The sequence below is a fragment of the Hipposideros armiger genome, unplaced genomic scaffold (genome assembly GCF_001890085.2).
Source record: "Hipposideros armiger isolate ML-2016 unplaced genomic scaffold, ASM189008v1 scaffold_344, whole genome shotgun sequence".
Lineage (NCBI taxonomy): Eukaryota > Metazoa > Chordata > Mammalia > Chiroptera > Hipposideridae > Hipposideros > Hipposideros armiger.
Genome location: NW_017731694.1, coordinates 1,058,099 through 1,080,340, shown reverse-complemented (window position 1 = coordinate 1,080,340; position 22,242 = coordinate 1,058,099). Strand labels below are relative to the sequence as shown.

Sequence of the window (22,242 nt, the reverse complement as noted above, 5' to 3'; positions counted from 1 at the left end):
TGTATATACACACACACACACAGAGGGTGCCTCAAAAATGTATACACATTTTAAGAAAGGAAAAAACTGTATTAAAATTATACTGATGGTAACCGCTTTGAGCACCTCTTGTAATTGCAGAAGTCAAACGTGACTTGTATTGGTCTTTTGTTATTGGTATATATTGAGTATTATAATTTTAATAGTTTTCCTTTCTTAAAATGGTGTATACATTTTTTTTGGAACCCTCTATATGTGTATGTATGTATGTGTGTATTTTAATGAAGATTGGATGTTGTTGGCTTAATTTCTGGAGTACTGATATGGATTACTGTCATACTGCTGAAAATTATCTTCTCAGTCTTTGTTTTCCTTTGCAAAGTAGAATCAAATTTTAGACTTAGAGGGGATCTAAGAATTATTTAACTTCCTCTTCATTGAACAGGCATGTTTGCCCAGTTAGGAACAGAGTGGGAATAAGGTCCAGTTTCATACTCTGCATGTGACTGTCCCGTTTTCCCAACACCATTTATTGAAGAGACCATCCTTTCCATACTGTTTATTCTTGCCTCCTTTGATTTAAATTAATTGACCATATATGTGTGAGTTTATTTCTGGGCTCTCTATTCTGTCTCATTGATCTGTGTCTGTTTTTATGCAAGTGCCATACTGTTTTGATTACTATAGTTTTGTAATATAGTTTGAAATCAGAAAGTGTGATGCCTCTAGCTTTGTTCTTTCTGAAGATTGCTTTGGCTATTCAGGGTCTTTTGTGGTTCTATAAAAATTTTAGCATTGTTCTATTTCTGTGAAAATTGCCATTGGAATTTTTATAGGGATTGCACTGAATCTGTAAATTGCTTTGGGTAATGTGAACATTTTAACAGTATTAATTCTCCAATTCATGAACATGAGATACCTTTTCATACATTTGTGTCTTTAATTGCTTTGATCAGTATACTTTTTTTCCCCTAAAAGTGCACTTTGGTGTTGTAGTTCCCTTGTCTTGTATATATGTATATGTGTATATATATTGAGTATTAACAATTTTAATTCAGTTTTCCTTTCCTAAAATGTGTGTGTGTGTGTATATAAAGCCCTTCGACCTTGCAGGTCACGTGGCAGCCTCCAGCCCTCTCCCCAGCCCAGGTTTTTCTTTGGAATAAACGTTGCACATTTATGGCGATTCTGAGTGTGAGGCCAGACTTCTGCCAGGCTCAGCACAGCATTTTTGCTAACAAGTGAGCTTGGGGGTTCTATGTGCCATAATTAACATTACCTTGAAGACTCTGCACACTGAGACTGGCCTCAGAAATAGTTGGCTTTTTTTTTTTTATTTTTTATTGCAAGCATATTTCTTTTCATGACTCCAGTAAAATTAAGCATCAAGTAAATAAAAGTGGAAAGTGACCAACACTTTTGTTTCACTAGTGCCTAAATGTAGTAAAGGCTGCTTAGTTTTGTATGTAGTTGGATTTTTTTGGAGTCTGAAGGTATCCATCTGCAGACATTGAGGCTCAAGTTTAATTTGGATTCAAATGGATTCAAATACTTCTGCTAATCTTGAAGAGAAAAGCTTCTTAAAGAATATAAACAAGTCGAATAGAGAAAACACTGATTGACAATAGGCATTTTAATGGTCTTTTTAATGTTTTCTGCTGTGAAACATTTCTAAATTTATTTAAAAAAATTTTTTTTCCATCACTTTCACACACACACACTCACACTTTTTATTTGCCATAATGAACCGTCCAGCCCCTGTGGAGACCTCCTATGAGAACATGGGATTTCTGGTAATTCACAACCCTACCAATGCTACCCTCAACAAGTTCACAGAGAAACTTAAGAAGTATGGAGTGACAACTTTGGTTCGAGTTTGTGATGCTACACATAATAAAGCTCCAGTTGAAAAAGAAGGAATCTACGTTCTAGATTGGCCATTTGATGATGGAGCGCCACCTCCTAATCAGATAGTGGATGATTGATTAAACCTATTAAAAGCCAAATTTCGTAAAGAGCCAGGTTGCTGTGTTGCAGTGCATTGGTTGCAAGATTGGGAAGGGTACCTGTGCTGGTTGCACTTGTTTTAATTGAATGTGGAATGAAGTACGAAGATGCAGTTCAGTTTATAAGACAAAAGGGAAGGGGAGCATTCAATTCCAAACAGCTGCTTTACCTGGAGAAGTACCGACCTAAGATGCGATTACGCTTCAGAGATACCAATGGGCATTGCTGTGTTCAGTAGGAAGAAACATAAGCAAAGGCTGATTTGATTGTGGCACTTAGAGGGAACTCTTGGTACCTGGAAATGTGAATCTGGAATCTTGACTCTATCATCAAAGTAGTGATGGATTTAGTACTCCTCAACCACTCTCTTAATGATTGGGAAAAAAACAAACAAAAAAGAAACCCCTCTATAACATGAATAAAATGTTTTAAAATAGAAAAATAAAATATAAAATAAAATGTATATATACTTTTTTGGCACCCTCTGTATATCTTCATAGTTTAGTTCAGAGGTTTTAATGAAGATGATTGGATGTTGTTGGCTTAATTTCTGGAGTAATGATATGGATTACTGTCATATTGCTGAAAATTATCTTCTCAGTCTTTGTTTTCCTTTGCAAAGTAGAATCAAATTTTAGAGTTAGAAAGGATCTAAGAATTATTTAAGTTCCTCTTGATTGAACAGGCATGTTTGCTCAGTTAGGAACAGAGTGGGAATAAGAAACAAGAGTTTTATGTTTCATGGCTTGGCACTTTTTAAAGCTGCTTTAAAATTTTGCCCCAATTTTGAAAGTTCCTATTTCAGATGAGTCAAGAGTTGTTTTCATTTCAGTGTTCATATAGTCATTGATTGTTAAAAGAAAAAAAAAAGCAAATTTGATTTGAGAGCTCAAAATACTCTGATATATGTGAATAGGTACCGTATTTTGCTGTGTATAATGCGCACCTTTTTGCCCAAATTTGTGAGGAAAAAATAAGGATGTGTGTTATACATGGATAGTGTTGCCGTATTTCCCCATGTATAAGACTCACCTTTTTTTAAAAAAATTGGGGTCTAAAAACTGGGTGCGTCTTATACAGTAGTTGTATGAGCGCAAAAAAACAAGTGCGAAAACGGGAAATGCAAGTAAAAAAAATCTACAACCACTTAGGTACTTGTACAAGTACCTAAATGTAAACAAATAAATTTAATTCAAATAAAAATTTGAATTAAAAAATTAAAATGAAGGCTTTTTTTCCCTGACAGTTTGGGCCCAAAATATAGGTGTGCATTATACACGGGAGCATATTATACATAGTAAAATACAGTATTTGCTGCTGTTCAACAATAACCCAAACCTATAAAGTTTAATATTCTAATGGAAGGATTTACCTGAGGGTGAGGTAGCTTAAATATGTGAAATTTGTGGGGGAAAAATCTTCCATATACCCATCATCCAGCATCAGTCATATTAACTTGTGACTATTGAGTTACACTTTTAATCTTGGCAATAATTTTTAGTCTTTGTCTAACTGCAAAATAAGTCTAGGCATATTATAAACCACTTACTGGAAGCACTCTTGTTTTTCTACAGTGTTTCCTGAGGTTATAGGCGGGTGTTTGAAGAGTACATGCGGGTTATTAGCCAGCGGTACCCAGACATCCGCATTGAAGGAGAGAATTACCTCCCTCAGCCGATATATAGGTGAGTACATTTCAGTAACTTAAAAGGGAAATAATTTGACCTCATAAACATTTGTGAATTGGTCAATTAACTTTCCTTGGTTATTATAACTTCTTAGCTAATTGTAATAATATACAGAGTATACTTTCATAAAAGTAAATACAGAATTTTTCTGTAAGAAGGTAAAGAGGAGGATCATTTTCTAGATGACAACCCTTCTAAAAATGTGGTTTTTTATGTAATTTTTATTGTAGAAATAGACCATGAACTCCCAAATTTTTATAGTCAGTCAGTGATATAAAATTTTGTACTGTTAAAGTAATATATTAGGCCAGTGCTATATGATCTTATCAGTTAATTTTTGATTGATTTAAAATATATAAAACATTTTTGTTTTAAAACTGCAATAAACTAGTTACTATCTTTTTCACTAATTATAATTAATAACTTTTAGATTTGATGTCTGGAAAATGTCTATACACATACATGAGTTATGAAATTTTGAAATAATTGAGAAATTGTGGCTTCTGATGAATTTGTTTCTTTTTCTTTTTGATAGACACATAGCATCTTTCCTGTCCGTCTTCAAACTAGTATTAATAGGCTTAATAATTGTTGGCAAGGATCCTTTTGCTTTCTTTGGCATGCAAGCTCCTAGCATCTGGCAGTGGGGTCAAGAAAATAAGGTATGTAATTTAATAGCTTTGGTAGCTGTAAGTTTTTAGGTTGCAGTGAATATATTTTAATGAATTTTTTCTTTTTAAGTACTTGTTGCTCATTCACCTGTTTACATGTATTTTTTCAACTTAAACCACCATTTATCTCTGGGCAAAGAACTTAACCTCCCTTGGCCTTAGTTTCCATAATCATGTAAGAATGATTCGATCTTACCTTTTTATTATTTGAAGGATAGGGAGGTGTTACTTTAGTAGATCCTGGGCACAAAATATTTTAATACCTGATTTTGATTATGTAGACCTAAACATACCCAGCAAAATATGATATAACATAATGTGGGCCTTTGTTTTATACCAACAGATATAGGAATTAATGGGTTTATTCACATTAAAAACAGGATTTTTACTGAATTGTTATTTTCTCTCTCTGATTCCCCCCCTCCCCGTCTCTGTCTCTCTCTGTCTCTCTGTTTTTATTATTTGTCCCTTGACTCTTATGTTCATGGGGAATCTGTTTAGCAAATTACCTAAAACAATCAGTATAAATGTAAGAATCTTGTGCTATTTTTTTTATCCTTTGTAGGTTCCTGCTGCAGCATACATTTTTCCTAGATGTTTTCTTCATCTCTTTTACTTAAAGTCATCTTTTCCAGAGGGTCTACCTTTCTGCTGTGAGAAATGGGACTAATCTTTATTTCTGTCTTGGATGAGATTGCCTAAGTTGCCTTCCAAGAAGCTTCTTTTTTGGAGTCCTCAGTCTGGCCTTGTCCTTTACTTCCAGGCTGACACTACCTTTGGCAGGCTCCCACAGAGCTGTACTTCCTTTTCTTAGGGCATCACGTCTGTCCAATAATAGGCCAGGCTTCTTCACATAAACCTCCTCAGGTGCTACCTCTAATTGAAGTGTGTCTACTCTGTTATTAACGAAACGTTAATTTGCATAGGATTAAGAATTGGAAGTTAAGTACTTATTGATAATGTTTTGCTATTTTTATTCTATTGATTTCAAAATGTCTTTAGTGCATTTTACTTCTGTAGACATATGAATGGTTGATCTGCTGTAGAAGAGGAGTGTGAGAACTGTAGCTTATATGACACTTCTTTGTGTGGTGTTCCCATGTCAGTACACTTTATGCTAGGGTAACCTCTATGAAATCAGTGCCCACTTAGCTCAAGGTGGAGGTGGGCAGGGAAAGCTCTTCCTCATTTGCTGTGGGCATTTTGATTTATTTTTCTTAAACAGTTTGCTGTGAATTGACATCCTTACTACGTCCTACTTTTAGTCAGGTAATTTTAAATTAAAATCTTTCTGTTCATCAAGGAGATTCCAGTCTCTTTGGGAGGGTCTAGATTTGCATTCAGAGGTGAATTAATGTAATTTAATATTGCCAGTGCTTTCTAACCTACTTTTTTCCTTGTCTTCTGGGTTCCTGGACCCAGTTTAAACCTGTGTGGGGGTGGAAGAGGGCCCTCACCACCCCAACAAAGAATTATTAGACATCAGCAGAGTGTCTCAGTTCTGCTGCCTGTCTCCCCAGAGACAGCATCAGATTCCAGAGACTAAGGGTTCAGTCCCACAAGACTCCCTCCTCCCCAGTCAGGTCCCAGTTGCAAGTCCATGTTGTTGTTGTGCTTCTGACCAACTAGCTCCAGATTGGAGGTTCTCACAACCTCTTCAATGAGCAGGTTTGTTTAATTTGTCAGAGCAGCTCACAGAACTCAGAGAAACATTTTAATGTACACCAAATTTCCAGTTTATTGTAAAAGGGTATAACTCAGAAACAACACGATGGAAGAGATTTGTAGGGCGAGGTATGTGGAAAGGGACTCAGAGCTTCCATGCCCTCTCCAGGCACACACTTCTCCTCTCATCTTTACATGTTCATCAACCAGGAAGCTCTCCAATCCCAGTCCTTTTCGATTTTTAGGGAGACTTCATTACATAGGCTTGGTTGATTAAATCTTTGGCTATTGGCAATTAATTCAACTTTCCTTTCCTGAAACTGAAAGTTTCCTCTAATCACATAATGGGTTTTCCATGGCAACCAGCCTCCCATTCTTAGGTGCGATTCAAAAGTCACATCATCTTTAAGAATGGGGTAGAGGCTTGATCACTGCACTGTACACCTGAAGCTGATGTTATATAATATTTTATGTCAACTATAATTAAATATAGTCACGGGATGTTGAGTACAGTGTGGGAGTGGAGTCAAGGGAATTTTAATAGATATGTATGATATTGGGGGGGGCGGTGGATTGGGGGAGGGGGATTGTCACTTTGAGGGGTAAAAAGTATAACTAGTGCACTGTGTTGTACACCTGAAACTAATTTTAAAAAGTCACATCATTAACATAACACAAGACACCTTTTAGACTCCCATCACTCAGGAAATTCCAAGGGTTTTAGGTGCTCTGTGCCAGAAACTGGGACGAAGAATAGATACGTATTTTTTACTTCGAATGACTTGTTTGGAACCTGGACAGGTTGTATTGAATACATGGAGTTGCTGATTGTTGCATCAGTAGCCTCTTGTGACTTCATAAATTATATTATAAAAATGGCAAGATGAACCCTTCTTATGCTGGTACGCTTTTGTTTCACGTAGGCTATTAAGAGATCTCTAGAAATTCCATCTCTACATTATGAATAGCATATGTAAGTTCTTCACCACGTATAGAGCTGTGAATTAATGTTGCACTTTTCTTTTTCTGTGTACATTAATCTGAACATAGGGAATAGCAGTAATCGTTTGTATAGAACCTGCTAAAGTAGATTTTTAAAAGAGCAGTTACCAAGTAAAGACGAGACTACTTAAAGGTTACTGTCTGAAGTTGTCATGTTTTGATTTCAAAATGACGTTGCCTGTTGTACTTAACTATATTTTCTTTTAGGTTTATGCATGTATGATGGTTTTCTTCCTGAGCAACATGATTGAGAACCAGTGTATGTCGACAGGTGCATTTGAGATAACTTTGAATGGTAGGTTCTGAATAGTTTGCATTCTGTGATAAATTTTAAGTGATTTTTAATGAGCTTTAGGCTTTTCTATTTCATAGTATGCTAAATGATCTCTTAATATGGTCTTCATCTACTCTCATGGCTTTAAAATAATGTCTTGATGATGACCCCTGAATGTATAGCTCCCGAGAGCTCTAGACCCCTCTTCTATGTGCTTAAACTCCTCCTCCCAAACTGTTGATCACCTCTGCTTCCTGCAATTCTTGTATACTTCAATTTGCTCCTTCCCTGGCATTTCTCATTTATTTAATGGCACCGTTATCATTCTACTAGGTCACCCATGTCAGAAACCTAGGGTAACACCACTTTCTCCATTACTCTCCTAATGGATTACCAAGTCTTCTCAGGTCCCCCTTTTACATTTCTCAAAAATCTGTTTCTCTTTCTCTTCATCGGCGCTACCCGAGTCCAAGCCACAATTATCTTCTTACCCTCTATTACATTCTCTAAACCAGAGGTTGGCAAACAGCGAGCTAACAATGGTTTTTACATTTTTTATGGTTAAAAAAATATCAAAAGAATATATTGTGACACATGGAAGTTATATGAAATTCAAATTTCAGTATCTATACCTTAAGTTTTGAGTTTCATCACTGAAGAAAATTTGGAAATTTATCTCTAGTTATATAAGTACCTATATAATATCCTTGATTTTGCCTCTTGGTTCATAAAGCCTGAAATATTTACTGTCTGGCTTCTTACAGAAAAAATTTGCTGACATCTGCTCTAAACTGATTTTTTTTTAATGACATTTCATCTTGTGGCTTCACTGCCTCACAGTCATTAAATGTCTTTACTTTGTTCTTCAGATAAAGACCAGAACATTTAGCATGGCCCAAGGCCCAGTGTGATGTAGCCCGGGGATCGGCACACAGGGCCTTGTGGACCATATGCCCTACTGCCTGTTCTGTATATAAAGTTTTATTGGAACGCAGCCATTCTTGTGTATGTTGCCCATTCTGCTTTCACGCTACCTTGACAGTTGAGTAGCGGTGACAGATTATATGTATTTTGAGCTGCAGGTGCTTACTGTCTGGCCCTTTACAATATGGTGACCCCTGATCTAGTCCCTGCCCACGTCTTCAGCCTCCCTTGTGCCACTCTTCTATATTTCAGCTCTCTGTCACTTTTAATAATAGTAAGTTTATAGGTTTCTTTCCAGCCTCTCATATGTCCCTCTCATAGCATCTTCTAGTTTTAATTCTTGGTGCACAATTGTGATTTTGTAGCTATTTGTACTGTTCTTTTTGTAGTCCCCCTACTAGAATGTAAACTCCATCATAAGAGCAAGAAGGTTAATTCTTTTGCTCACTTTTGTATCCCCAGCTATGTACAGACAATAAATATTTGTGGAATGAATGTTTATTACAGAATCATATTTAATTTGGGGGCTGGTACCATTTATTTTTATAGATGTACCTGTGTGGTCTAAGCTGGAATCTGGTCACCTTCCATCCATGCAACAGCTTGTTCAAATTCTTGACAATGAAATGAAACTCAATGTGCACATGGATTCAATCCCACATCATCGATCATAGCCCCACCTATCGGCACTGAAAACTCTTTTGTAAGTAGTTTAAAAATATAAGAACTGCGTGTTGGTATCAGTTAATTCTCATCATAAATCAGCAAGATACTAGATGCTACATATATTATCACTTGAGTTTCCAACTTAGGATTTAACAAATGGATGTTTTCTTCGTTAAAATTTATAAGAGATAAGAGAGTGTGGGCCTGCCAAAATAAAGTAAGGTTACACTAATAAATTTATCTTTAAGGCTTATAATTGGGTTTGTTACATCATTTTTTTGACTGGGAACTAATGGCCAATGTTGATGTACTAGGATGTTTATATACGTATTCTCTTCTGAACCTTCAAATAACTAGTTCTTAAGAGCATGCAAGAGTATGCTCTTAACATGCCCGAGATAGAGAATTAATAAGCGAATGTGTTTGGACATGGAGAAGTGAGTGTTAGTTAGTTTCTGCTTAGCAGAGATGTTCTCCATTCTTTTTGAACGAGGAGTTGATTTTACAAGGGTGAAGTTTGAAATAAAATATTCTTTTGTTGTGTGTGTCTTTCAGACATTAAGGGATTTTTGCAAGAGCAGCGTGGCTGACATCATGAAGGCCTGTACTGAAGACAGCAAGCTGTTAGTACAGACCAGATGCTTTCCTGGCAGGCGCGTTGGACCTCTTGGAAAACCTCAATGCAAGATAGTTTTTCAGTGCTGGCACATTTTGGAATTCTGCACATTCGTGGAGTGCAATAATACTGTATAGTTTTTTTTTTCTTTCCCAAATCCACTGAGTTAATAGTTTTTTTAAAATGTGGACATTACTACTTGTACCTTTTTTTTCATTAGTCACATTTGAAAAACGTAGAAAAATGAGTTACAATTTGATTTTCTCAAAGATGTCTGTTAAATCTGTTGTGATTTTATATGAATTTTCTTTTTTTGTAGTTTAAAATTGATCTTTTTGCGAATACAGCTGAAGTTCTCAAATACTTTATAAGAGTTTTTCAGACATCTCTAATTTGGTCATGTTCAATTTGTATAGTTTTCAGAATACTGTAGCTTGTGACAATTTTGTCAGTGCATTATACAAGATTATGAGGGGAAATCCTATATGCAGAGTACTCTTACCGATTTGTGTGTATGTGCGTGTGTGTGCGTGTGTGATTACCAGAGAACTAAAAGACCAACTGCTTTTTAAATCCTGTTATAGTTCGCATCTTGTCTTGACCAATCTCATGAGTTGATTAACTGGGCCTTTATACTTAACTCAATAAAAAACTAAGCAGATATAAGTTAAATAAAAACTCTGAATTTATTGCCCAGCGTACCTGTTAATGTTATATCTAATAGTTGTCTGCTTAAATTTTTGTTTTTGACTTACAGATAATTTCATAAGGGACATACTTTAGATTCACGTACAAATAATCATTTACCATTTATAGGATAATTGAAACTCCTCACAAAAACTGAGTTTAACCTCTCTACAACATTAATATTAGATGAATGGAGATCACTTGTCTAATAATTTAACTTGCCTAACATCATATATCAGAATTTATTATATTTGAGGAACAAAATTGAAAAATTTTTTATTCAGTGAATTTAATATCTTTCCAGAGTTCTAAAAAGACTATAAGAGTAATTTAGCAGAAATAGGACCATCAAGTGGAAAAATAGGACCATTAATCTAGACCTACCACTTCTATTCCTACGTGGAAGCTGAAGCATGTTACGATCATATAGCAACATCGTAACATGCTTCAGCTTCCACGTAGGAATAGAAGTGGTAGGTCTAGATTTGTTAGTAAAGAGACTTAGGGAAACGTTATGAGATAATTCAACATTGGGTCCACCAAACACTTAATGCAACTATATACTTTGTCTCTGAATATTTGTTGAATTCATGTCTCGTAAGCATAATGATTGTGATAGCCTTGGGTGGAACAGACTGTAATCTTTAGCTGACAAGAAGTTGGTCTGTGGAAAATTGATTAAGTGGCTTATCCTTTTAATTAAGACTGCAGAACTGTTAACCCAGGTTCATATAGTGGCAAGAGTCCATACAATTTAAACTGGGAAGTTACAGGTATAAGAAAATTGTTATCTTTGACTAGGGCTTAAAACCTTGTTGACTTGATTTATACCAGCTCAGACTTCCTATCTTCTGCAAGTTGAACACACTGCTGAGTGTGACTAGGGTTTTCCTTTAGCTGATAGACATTCCACTGATGACACAGTTAACTTTTTGGCATTTAGACCTTTCCAACTGGAGCCTGGGATGTTCCCATGGATCTGACAGGTCAGCCATGAAGAACCTAAGATTCGATTCTAACTTTTTCCAAGTTTGCCTTGGGTGAATAAATTGTCTTTTTGGAAATGGCTTTAGGTAGCTTAGACAATGATAAAACTCAGCTATTTTGTTGACACCCATCTTAATATTGTTTTTTTATCTTTGGCCATATTTAAATCTAGGATTTAATGAAAATGTAGTGAAAAATTAATGGGAAGTATGAATATAAAAAAAATTTAAGGAAAAAGGAAAAGTTAAAATGAAACTATATAGAATGCAGTTTTATTATATTCCTAACATTTCAGAATTTATCAGTTGCTTACAATTTGTGTGGCTGTATAGTTTATGTACTATATTAATTAGAAGGCCATAGAAAATAACAGCAGGTTGGCTAATGTTATTGGGGTTTTTACCACAGTTGCTATTGTGGAAGAAATGATTTGTTAGATTAATAAAAAGATGTTGGCAAACGTGGCTTTATACCTCAGTATCAAGATATGCAAGACAAATATGCTTCAGAATATAAATGCATTAATTACTTGCAGCATTAACATTAATGACAGCAGTTGATCAGCCTTTACTACTATCAAAATATAACAATCCCAATGATTCTTATTTTGAATGTTTTTAGTTAGGGACTTGGATAGTTGGCATTTTATCATTTTCATAATTTTAAATCAGATTTTTAAAAAAGCCTACAGAATTTTTAATCATGATTTGATATTTAATATTAAAGCTTTTTTTTTTTAATCTTTTGAATGAAATCAGGGATTATAAAGTTTGGGGGCTTACCTCTCTAGCATTGTGAAAATAAACTTTTATTAAGCTGATGTGAAAGGAACCCCTCCTTTGTGGAATTAAATTGGTGCTAGAGCACTTTATATGATAACTGTGTTTGGAAAATTTTACACTGTAAGATTTTGTGTCGTCAAATAATGTGTACTTTCTAATGGCGTCCTAAACCCCACCCAGTGCTAACCGAAAGTCTGGCACTCAAGTTACCACTCTTGGACCCTAAACTGAAGTATCAATAGCTCTGTGATGATTCTGTGCTGGTGGGAACAAGAAAGGAGCAGTTTACATCACTGTCTGCCTTTACCCCCAACCTCCACAGTTCCTGAGAAGGTCATATTAACATCTCCACACCTGGAGAGAAATAAAATGAGGGCATTCCCTCTTGACTGGTATAGACAATTTAACAGTCTCTAAAGAGAGAAGAGAGTTCAGATGTCTTTTAAAAATCCGGCCGAGCCTTTTCCTTCACAGTCCCTGGCTCCTTTTCCCTAGGCTATAAAACTAGCCCTGAACTGTACCCTGAAGAAAAATATAAACTGGCCTCAGCCACACTGGGCTGAATGGTAAGTCACCCACTCTTGATCAAGGCTTATAGGATGTCTTCTGGTGCCTAGGGTAAGCATGAGCAAAATAATAAGAAACAACATGGTAACTGTAACACAACAGCAGTGGTTTTAAAACTCAGAATCATTGGGACAAATCCCTGGAGCCCATCCTTAGAGATTCTGACTCATTTGGTCTGAGAAGGGGCCCACTAGGGGCATTTCAGCCAAGCCTCCAGATAATGCCGCCGCTGTCAGTCTGGTCCGTGCACAGGAGCACGGTACCCAGAGCAGAATGTAGGGCTCGGGACTCACCTAGGAAGAAAGTGTAGCTCCTGGAGCAGAAGAAGAGTTTGCACATGTGCTCCATGTTTATAGAATGACTTAACAACACGAATTGAGTAAGACAGGAACTCGAGAGAAACAATGAGATGAGAGGGAGATTATGTTTCTAAGGAACAAAATTGAAGACTTCATTGTCCCAATAAATCTAATAATGCAATGCATTTGTTATCCTTTCTTGGGTTAGTATTTTAAACTTTTTGGATGGATGCTTAAAGGGAAATGTTAAGTCTTTGAGTATAAAGTAACTGGTTTGAATTGCTCGATTTTCTCAGGGTAAAGCAGGCAGTATGCCTGCATTATGCTTATATTTTATAGTGACAACTGATCTTGATAGTCACACAAAACTATTTAATTTGTATAGTTCTTGTTAGAGAAAATGCTTTCTTGTAGTTTTATTGCAGTAATCATACTAGAACTTTAAATTACTAGGGAAACCCTGTCTGAACCTAATTAGGCATTCCCCCCCCCCAAAGTAAAAGATTTATTGGTTGATGTAACTGAAAAATCCAATGTAGAGTTAGTTGGCCTCAGGGATTCAGATATGATTTTCAGAACTCTTCATCTAAGTTGGCCTCCTTTCTCCATGAGCCTCCACCATAATTGGAGAGAAAGATTGGGGGGTGGGGGTAGGGAGAATGAGGGAGGAAGGAGCATGAAGTCCCAGAAATGTACTCGGGTACAACTTGGGTCACATTCCTATTTTTGGATTCTATTTCTCACTTGATATCCACCCTAATTTGTCATTTGTTAACTCTTCCTTTCCTCTATTTACTCCCTTCACCCAACCTCATTCCTATCCAGAATCATAATGGATTGAAGACAAGTGTATGGCTCTGGCTATAAGCTGCTCAGATCAAGTCCTTAACTCTTTGGGAATTACCTGGAATGGAGGGAGCTGGCATTGGGTTGTTTGGTTTGGTTAATAAAGAAAAGTGTTATATGAATCTGGCCAGCAGGGTGCTGCCACGCCCCCTTGGGCCACTGGCTGTACTCATTTAGTTTGTGTATTAGCAACTCTTAACTAGAGACAAAAACAATTACTGCTCTTTAGTTGATTGTTACTCTTAAGTTGCTAAGAGCAGAGAAATGTGCTGATGACATTTTCCCCTAAGCATTTTTAAAAATGTATTAGAAAATGCTGCTGGATTTCATCTTTTACTAGCCAATAGGATCTAGAGATGAGACACTATTTTTAAGGTATTAAAAGACAGATTATTTTGTGTGCCTGTCCACTGCTGGAGCATAGCCCATTTCTCCACCAGCAAGGGCGTTGGTGTTGAGAATATAACTGCCATGCCTTCTAGTGCTTTGACAAAGCCTCTGATGCATGGTGGCCTGTGGCCAAGCATCTGGTTCATAATTCCATGAAAGGTTTTGAGGAGATGAGGAAGGCTGGTATCTCTCAGAATGCAAAGTGATTTTGGAATGTAAAGAATTTCTTTGGGTTGAGTTTAATGGAAGTTTGTTACACACCTGTGTTCCTAAACTATGAAATATGAATATGAATAAATATGAATATTTGGGCTAAGGAATAGTTTCTCGATAAAAAATTAAGTACTGTGGACAGCAAATATACTGTATATGTATATTAAATGTAGTTAAACAGTAGGTTACTTCTAAATGTGATTCTGCCAGTAAAATTCTATAATAGACAGATACATGGTAGTTTGGTGTTGTGAAAGATTTTAATATCTACTTAAGCACTCTGAAGAGAAAGTCCGAGAGAGAGGTTAAGTGTCTTGCTCTGATTCTACAGCTTGCAGCAGTGCTAAAAAAAACAAAACAAAACACAAAGCCTACACCCTTGGTGGGGTCTGGAGAGGGGGTAAAACAAAGAGGGCTTTGTCAGAAGTTACTCCAGGGACGAAGAGAAGAGACAATAATAAAGCAAACAAAAATTGAATCTCAATTTCACGTCACAATGTGTTTTTTTTTTACTTTAGCAAAGATGGACTGGAATTTTTCAAAGCAACTAAATTAAAAAAAAAAGAAAAGATAAGAAAAAGGCTTGGGAGTACAGGAGACACTAGAAAGAGAGAAGGCAAGTTTACATGACAAATTCTTGTCCTAACATCTAAATTCAAGGTACAAATTGACTCAGCCCGTTTCCATTCCCCAAAGTGGATTTACACCTTGCAGTTTTCCTGACCACTTACCCTCACTGTTTCCATGATGAGAATTACAAAGCACATACAGAGATTACCAGTTACATGTCCTAAGCATCCTTAAAATGGCTTAAAAATACCACACGTGTCTTGAGCTGAAGTTTGGATTAGAGGGTCTCTGGAAGTTCCTGCAGTTTTAATGCTCTGTTCCACTAAACTAAGGCTCCTTGACATTTCTGCTGAAGCCCAGCTCCACCTGGGACTGTGACTTGATGTGACCCATGGCAAAACACAATTTTGTTGCTGTCTCAAAATTCATGCAAAAAATTCACTCCAAATTGTACATATTTAAACATAAAATTTTTGTTTTATTACTTCCTAAATCTTCAAGCAAAATTCATACTCCAGGAAGTTATGTTTCTTTTAAGGCTGTGTGTAACCCCTGCTCCATTGCGTCGTATTCCTCTTGGGGTATGTGTGTGTAGACACCATCTTAGGAAGAAAAGTAATCTATGTTATAGAGTTATTTTCTTTAAACTGTATAATATGCAGTAAAGCACAGTAACTAAAGAGGCTGTGTTCAGGAAATTTATATCTAGAAGATGCATGTGGAAAGATAATATGAGGCATAATTATAGTTTTAAAATGTGATATGAAAAACACTACTGTATAGAGGAAAATAATGACAAGCTTGCTGAAGACATGCTTGTAAGCCTCTGGAAGTTTTGAGGAAGGCTAAATGGTGGTCCTATAAATGTTGCTTATGAACGAATGGATGGATGGGTTTGGTTAAGGCAGTGGTTCTCAACTGGGGGTTTTACCGTCTAGGGCACACTGGTGATGAGACATTTTTTATTGCCATGACTGGGAGGGAGAGTTGCATTACTCCCAGCATCTAAGTGGGTAGAGCTAGAGATGCTGTGAAATACCCTACAATGTCCAAGACAACTTGCCACAATAAAGAGCAATCTGCTACAATATGTTGATAGGCCGCTGTTGAGAACCCCGTGTTAAGGGGAGGAAAGTTGGAGGAGGGTGCTGGGAAAGAAGAGAAAGATGGGAAGACAGAGACCAGTTAATAGACACATGCAGAGCAGCCTGTCGGGTCCCAGAATGGAGCCTTGGAATTAGAGCCTGTCACTCAGACCTGGGAGGGAAGAGCCTTAGCTTGATCAGCGCATTGTGTGGGAGAAGGCAGCTCTTCCAGCCACTTGTGAAATGGATTTACTCTAAGGATAACAGTGTGGCTTCAAAGGGTCTCCTTTACTTCCCTGGGTAGTTTTTCCATATTTATGTTGACAACAGAGGATGCCTTTCATCTTAATGAAATAAAAGACTAAATTGAAGGTGACATTTTCGTGGGGAAGATGTAATTGTTACTGTCAAATGTAACAATCCAACAAAGAGAAATGGCTCTGGTTAAGTCCTTTCTCTCTTTGATGAGGAAAAAAAGAACTTGGAGGGCTTGAAGTTGTAGAGGGTCACACCAGAGGACAGAAAGGACACCGAAGAGGCTTTCTTTATAGTGTTTTCTGGGGACGTGCCTGTTTCCTTGGAACTTGTGTGGGAAAGTGAAACTAATCAGCAGCAGCTTTGAAATACATAAATTAAAAAAAAATAAAGACTGGCTTTGGTGTAGCATTTTTATTCCTCCCTGAGGCATTTGTATTAATGTGTTAGATGATAAGAGTTGATTAACATTTGGGCCAGTAGAGTTCAGAAATGTCTTCCAACAATGTGTTTGAATCTCTGGGCTTCCACCTTTTCTTTGGTTGACTGGGGAGGGTGGGTGCTCTGAGGGGCAAGCAAATCCACAACCCGAAAGTCAAACCTACTCTTGGAATGTTACAAATTCAGAGTAATGTTTCCATTTAGCACCTTAAAAGCATTTTTTGAGGGGAGGATAGCATTGTGAAGATGGATAATGCAATTCCTGCATTCAAGGAGCTAATAGTATTGCAGAAGAGAGACCCACACACAAATGTTAAACACATCAAAACATGGTAAGTCCTAGTAAAAGACATCTAACATCAGGGATACAGGGGCAGAGGGATGGGGCATTAGATCTAAACCCTTAAAGATAGAATTTTCAATAGATTGGACTTGGGGGTGAGCGTAGAGAGAGGCACAGAAGGAACAGCATTTTAAAAATGAGAAAACAGGCACAGGGTCTTTGATAATTCCTTCAGGCAAAGGGGCCTGGACCGGGGAGTGTGGGAAGGAGGTGGCAGATGAGGGATGGGTAACGTGGTGAGAAATAGTCTGGAAAGGCAGGCTGGGGAAAGATAGTTGAGGGCATGGAGAGCTGGGAATTGGGCAGCACTCTGGATGATAGCCAAGGAAGGTTTTGTGCAGATGAGCAGTAGGACCAGATCTGGGTTTTAAGAGGTGATTCTGGCTGTAGTGAGTATGTTGGGGTTAGTGGGTGGGAGTGGAGGGGAGACAGGATCCAGAAGAGGTAGCCAGAAACTCTAAGAAAATGTGATTATGGGATCTTCATAGCATCTCACCCTTCAGACACCGTTGATCTTGGATATATATCCAGTAATTTATTAAATTAAAAACAAAACTGTGTTAGTTTTTGTGGTCACAGTCCCTTTGTACTCTGGAGTTTTTTTGTTTGTTTTTATTCTAGGGTTCAGTGTCATGCTGAAATTTACACTCCCTTAGAATTATCCTCCTTAAATCTAAAGCCTCATGTTTACAATTTAGCTTTTAACCCTTGGGTATCATTTAAATTCCTCTTGGTATCTATTTTCTGGCTAAGGAACCTCCCTTCTTGCCCTGAGAGCATGAAATTCACTGTAATTAAAGTGCCTAGTGGTTTAGTGTGATTTTCTTTCTTGTTCTTCTGAGAAATCATTCTTGCCCTTTGTGGCCCAGTCCAGCATATAATCTTGGCTTTAATTTCCAGGGATAGTATTCTATATGTCCTATGAGTATTGATCTCAGGAAGGACACTGAACCTAGATATTCACGTAGGGGACTGATTTTTCTTATTAATTTCAAGGAAAATTGTATGATGGAAATTAAACCGATTATCCTCTTGGACTGAATGAGAACTCCATGTCAATGAGAACTCCTATTTTGTTGAAATCTGAAATCTTGTTAGGCCTGTGCTGGGCTGCCTGATATGTATAGGATTCTCCCTTCCACCCCAGTCCAGATGGGAAAATGCACTTTCTTTCCTCTGCAGAACGGGGGGCAGTCAAGATATCTCAGCGGTACCTCATGATGGGGTGTGACGCTCTGTCTTTTCCAATTCTCAGAAATTTCTGAAAATCATGTAGTTATAAAAAACATATTGCAATGGGACTCATTTTTTTGGCCATGATGGAGTGAGTAACTGGTATCCAACCCTGAATAGACAACTAGAAGTAGATGAAATATGTGAAATAACTGCTTTTAAAAATTGGCCCACATGGCCGGTCGAGTGGCGTGTTGGTTAAGAGCTGTCTTGGGAGCACAAGCTCTGAGCAGCAGGGCCGCTGGTTCTGATCCCACATGGGCCAGTGACGCTGCGCCCTCTGCAGCTAAGATGGTGAACAACAGCTCAACCTGGAGCTGGGCTACAGTGAGTCACCGGTGATGGCGTAGGCTGCAGTGAGGCTGGTCGGCAGCTGGCGTGAGCTTTCGTGAGCTGCTATGAGCCACCATGAGTGGCTGTCCAATGGCTGGCGAGCAACTGCCTCACCTGGGAAGAGCGCAATGATAATACCAACATGGGCCAGTGAAGCGACGTCCTCCACAACTAGACTGAGGAACAAAAGGACAGCAACTTGTCTGTTCCCCTTTCCCCGATTCCCCAATGCTGTTCCCCTCCCCCAATTCCCCAATAAAATCTTAAAAAAAAAATTGGCCCACAGGTAGTGCAGGACCTTGATCCCCAAGAGAAAGGAAAATAGCAAGAGCTACACACAGTGGTGCAGGCTTCCTCTGGAAGGCTGTATTAGTCGTCTTAGGCTAACCACCTGGGTGACTTAAAACAACAGAAATTTATGTTCTCACAGTTCTGGAGACTAGTAACCCTAAACTAACGTGCTCTCAAGATTGATTTCTGGTGAGGTCTTTCTGGTGAGGCTTGTGGATGGCCTGTGTCCACACACGACCTTTTTTCTATGCCCAATGAGGGGTGGGGGGAAGGAGAGAGCGAGCGCGAGAGAGATATCTGGGACCACTTCTTATAAGGACACCAGTCCTGTGGGATTAGGGTCCCACCTTTATGACCTTGTTTAACTTTAATTACCTCCCTAAAGACCTTATCTCCACATACAGTCACATTGAGGGTTAGAGCTTCAACATAGGGATTTGGGGGGAACACAAGTCAGTCAATAACAGGCACTTTTCAGACTAAGGTGCGGAGAGGTGCATACCAAGCAGAGCACAGCCATCTTACTAAGTTGAGGTGCCAGATTGGAGTTTAAGGGCAGACAGCAAAGAGGAGGGAGCTATGCAAAGAAAGACACCCAGAAGTCTCCATAGGATTTCCTTTGAGTGTATTGCTGAAACCCCATGAGGCCAGGCACAGAATGGGGAGTTGTGAGCTGAACAATTCCCAGAGCTCAAATGGGCTGGGTTACATACATGTTCTGAGCTGTCAGCATAGAGAGTTACACATTCAGGGCATTCAGTAGAGACCCTAGGAGGGTCACACCCTGGAAGTAGGGCTAAACTAGCCTAGAGGAAAGACTACACCAAACGCATACATACAAGCTTAACAAGACTTGAAAGGCTCAATAGGATCCAAAGTAACAACTGCCTCAACAACAGTTTTACACACTTTGAAGGAAACAACCAAGTTTAACACTCTCCAATGGAGAGCCAATAAGAAAATTACTACACATGGAAAGAAGTAGGGAAATGTGAACCATAGCTAGGAGAAAAACCAATAAATAGAAGTTACCCAGAAATGACTAAAATGATAGAATTAGCAGACACAGATTTTAAAAGATTTTACACATATGCTCATATATGTGAAAGAAAACAAGAATACAATGATGAGAAAAATTGAAGGTATTAAAAAAGAACCAAATGGAACTTCTAGTAATAAAATAATACAACATGGTATATAGTAATTCACTGGAGGGCTTAAACGAACATTAGACTCTGATGAAAAGGTCAGTGAACTTGAAGACGTAGCAAAATAAATAAACTGAAGAAGAAAAAAGACTGAAAAAATCAACGGAGCATCAGTGGCCTGTGGGACAACATTTGGAGATATATTTTTGAGTAACTAGACTCTCAGAGGAGGCAAAGAGGAGCAAATATTTGAAAATAATGCTGAAAAATGTTCTGTTTTTTAAAAGTTTGAGGTATAATTTACATGTCATACAATTTACCCATTTGTTTTTCAGTAATATTCACAGGCTTGTGCAACAATCACCGCAACCTAATTTGAGGACATTTTTGTCCTCCCCAAAACAAACCCCTCCAGTGACCACAGTCAATTTTAGAATACTTTCATAAAAAGGAAAGCCTGTGCCCTCTAGCTATCACTGCCTTAGTGTGGCTTCCCCCATACCTAAGCGGCCACTAACCTATGTTCCGTCTATATAGATTTTCCTGTTCTGGACAATTCGTATAAATGAAATCATATAATATGTGGTGTGTTGTGACTAGTTTCTTTCACTTAGCACAATATTTTTAAGGTTCATCCATGTTGTAGCACGAGTCAGCACTTCATTTCTTTTTATTGCTGAATAATAATCCCTTGTATAGATATGCTACATTATTTCATCAGCAGATGGATGTTTGGGTTGTTTCCTTTTGGGTATTGAGAATAATACCACTGTAAACATTTATGTACAAGAATTTTGTATGGAAATGTGCTTTCAGTTGTCTTGGGTGACAACTAGGAGTGGAATTACTGGGTCATATGGTAACTTTGTGTCAAATATTTTGAGGAGCTGGCAGGCATTTTTCGAAAGAGGCTATACCACTTCACATTCCCACCAGCCGTATATATGTTTCAATTCTACACTTATTTTATTTGACTTTTTAAAAAAAAACATTTTATTGGGTAATTGGGGGAGGGGACCAGTGTTAGAGAATTGGGGAAGGGGAACAGCCAAGTTGTCGTCCTTCAATCTTAGTTGTGAGCACGCAGCTAGCTCAGCTCCAAGTCCAGTCGCCACCCGACAGCCTGTTGGCAGCTCAGCGGCATCTCAGCTCAGGCCCAGCTCACTGGTCCATCTGGGAATTGAACCGGTGACCCTGTTGCTCAGAGCTCGTGCTCTTAACCAGCGGAGCCATTTGGCTGGCCCCTTATTTGACTTTTTTTTTTCTTATTTTACTTTTTGATTATAGCTATCATAGTGGTTATGAAGTGATATTTCATTTTGTTTTTCTTAAGATTTTTATTAAAAAATATAGCTAATATACAATATTGTATCAGTTTCAGGTGTACACCATAGTTGTTCAACATTTATATCCTAAAGAAGTGATCACATAAGTCCGGCAATCGTCTGACAGTGTACCACGTTATCACAATATTATTGAGTATATTCCCTATGCTGTATGTTACATCTCCATGACTTATTTGTTTTGTACCTGGAAATTTGAACCTCTTATTCCCCTTCACCTTTCCCCCCATTTTTAATTTTTCAATTACGGTTAACGTTCAGTATTATTTTATATTAATTTCAGGTGTACAGCATATGGTTAGACATTTATATAATTTAAGAAGTGTTCCCCCTGACTAGTACCCACCTGACACTATACATAGTTATTACCATATTGTTTACTATATTCCCTATGCTGTGCTTTACATCCCCATGACTATTTTGTAACTACCAATTTGTACTCTTAATCTCTTCACCTTTTTCATCCTATCCTCCAACGTTCCCATCTATCACCCCGATAAATCTAGAACCCATCTGACCCCATAGTTATTACAATATTATTGACTATATTCTTCTGCTATACCCTACATCCCCATGACTATTTTGTAACAACCAATTTGTACTTAATCCATTTCCATTTTTCACCCACCCTGTCAACCCCCTTCCATCTGGCAACCATCAAAATGTTCTCTGTATCTATGAGTGTGTTACTGTTTTGTTTGTTCTTTAGATTTCACATATAAGTAAAATCACATTGCATCTGTCTTTCTCTGTCTGACATACTGTACTCAGGACAATACCCTCCAGGTCCATTCAGGCCACTGCAGATGGCAAGAACCCATTCCCTTTCATGGCTGAGCAATATTCCGTTGTATATATGTACCACCTCTTTTTTATCTATTCTTCCATCCATGGACACCCAGGCTGCCACTACATCTTGACCATTGTAAAAAATGCT

At 37.8% G+C, this 22,242-nt stretch overlaps 1 protein-coding gene and 1 pseudogene across 1 annotated transcript in view; both read left to right on the top strand.

The window, feature by feature from the left end:
- The window catches only part of SELENOT (selenoprotein T), a 27,840-nt gene extending 15,854 nt beyond the window's left edge, over positions 1-11,986 (top strand). The window contains exons 2-6 of the mRNA XM_019661330.1: positions 3,561-3,671; positions 4,210-4,336; positions 7,220-7,307; positions 8,760-8,913; positions 9,432-11,986. Of these exons, the coding sequence (XP_019516875.1) occupies positions 3,561-3,671; positions 4,210-4,336; positions 7,220-7,307; positions 8,760-8,884 (451 nt within the window). The 3' untranslated portion in view covers positions 8,885-8,913; positions 9,432-11,986. The remainder of the gene's footprint in view (positions 1-3,560; positions 3,672-4,209; positions 4,337-7,219; positions 7,308-8,759; positions 8,914-9,431) is intronic.
- LOC109392706 (protein tyrosine phosphatase type IVA 2 pseudogene) lies at positions 1,093-2,429 on the top strand (annotated as a pseudogene).
- Positions 11,987-22,242: the final 10,256 nt, after the last annotated feature.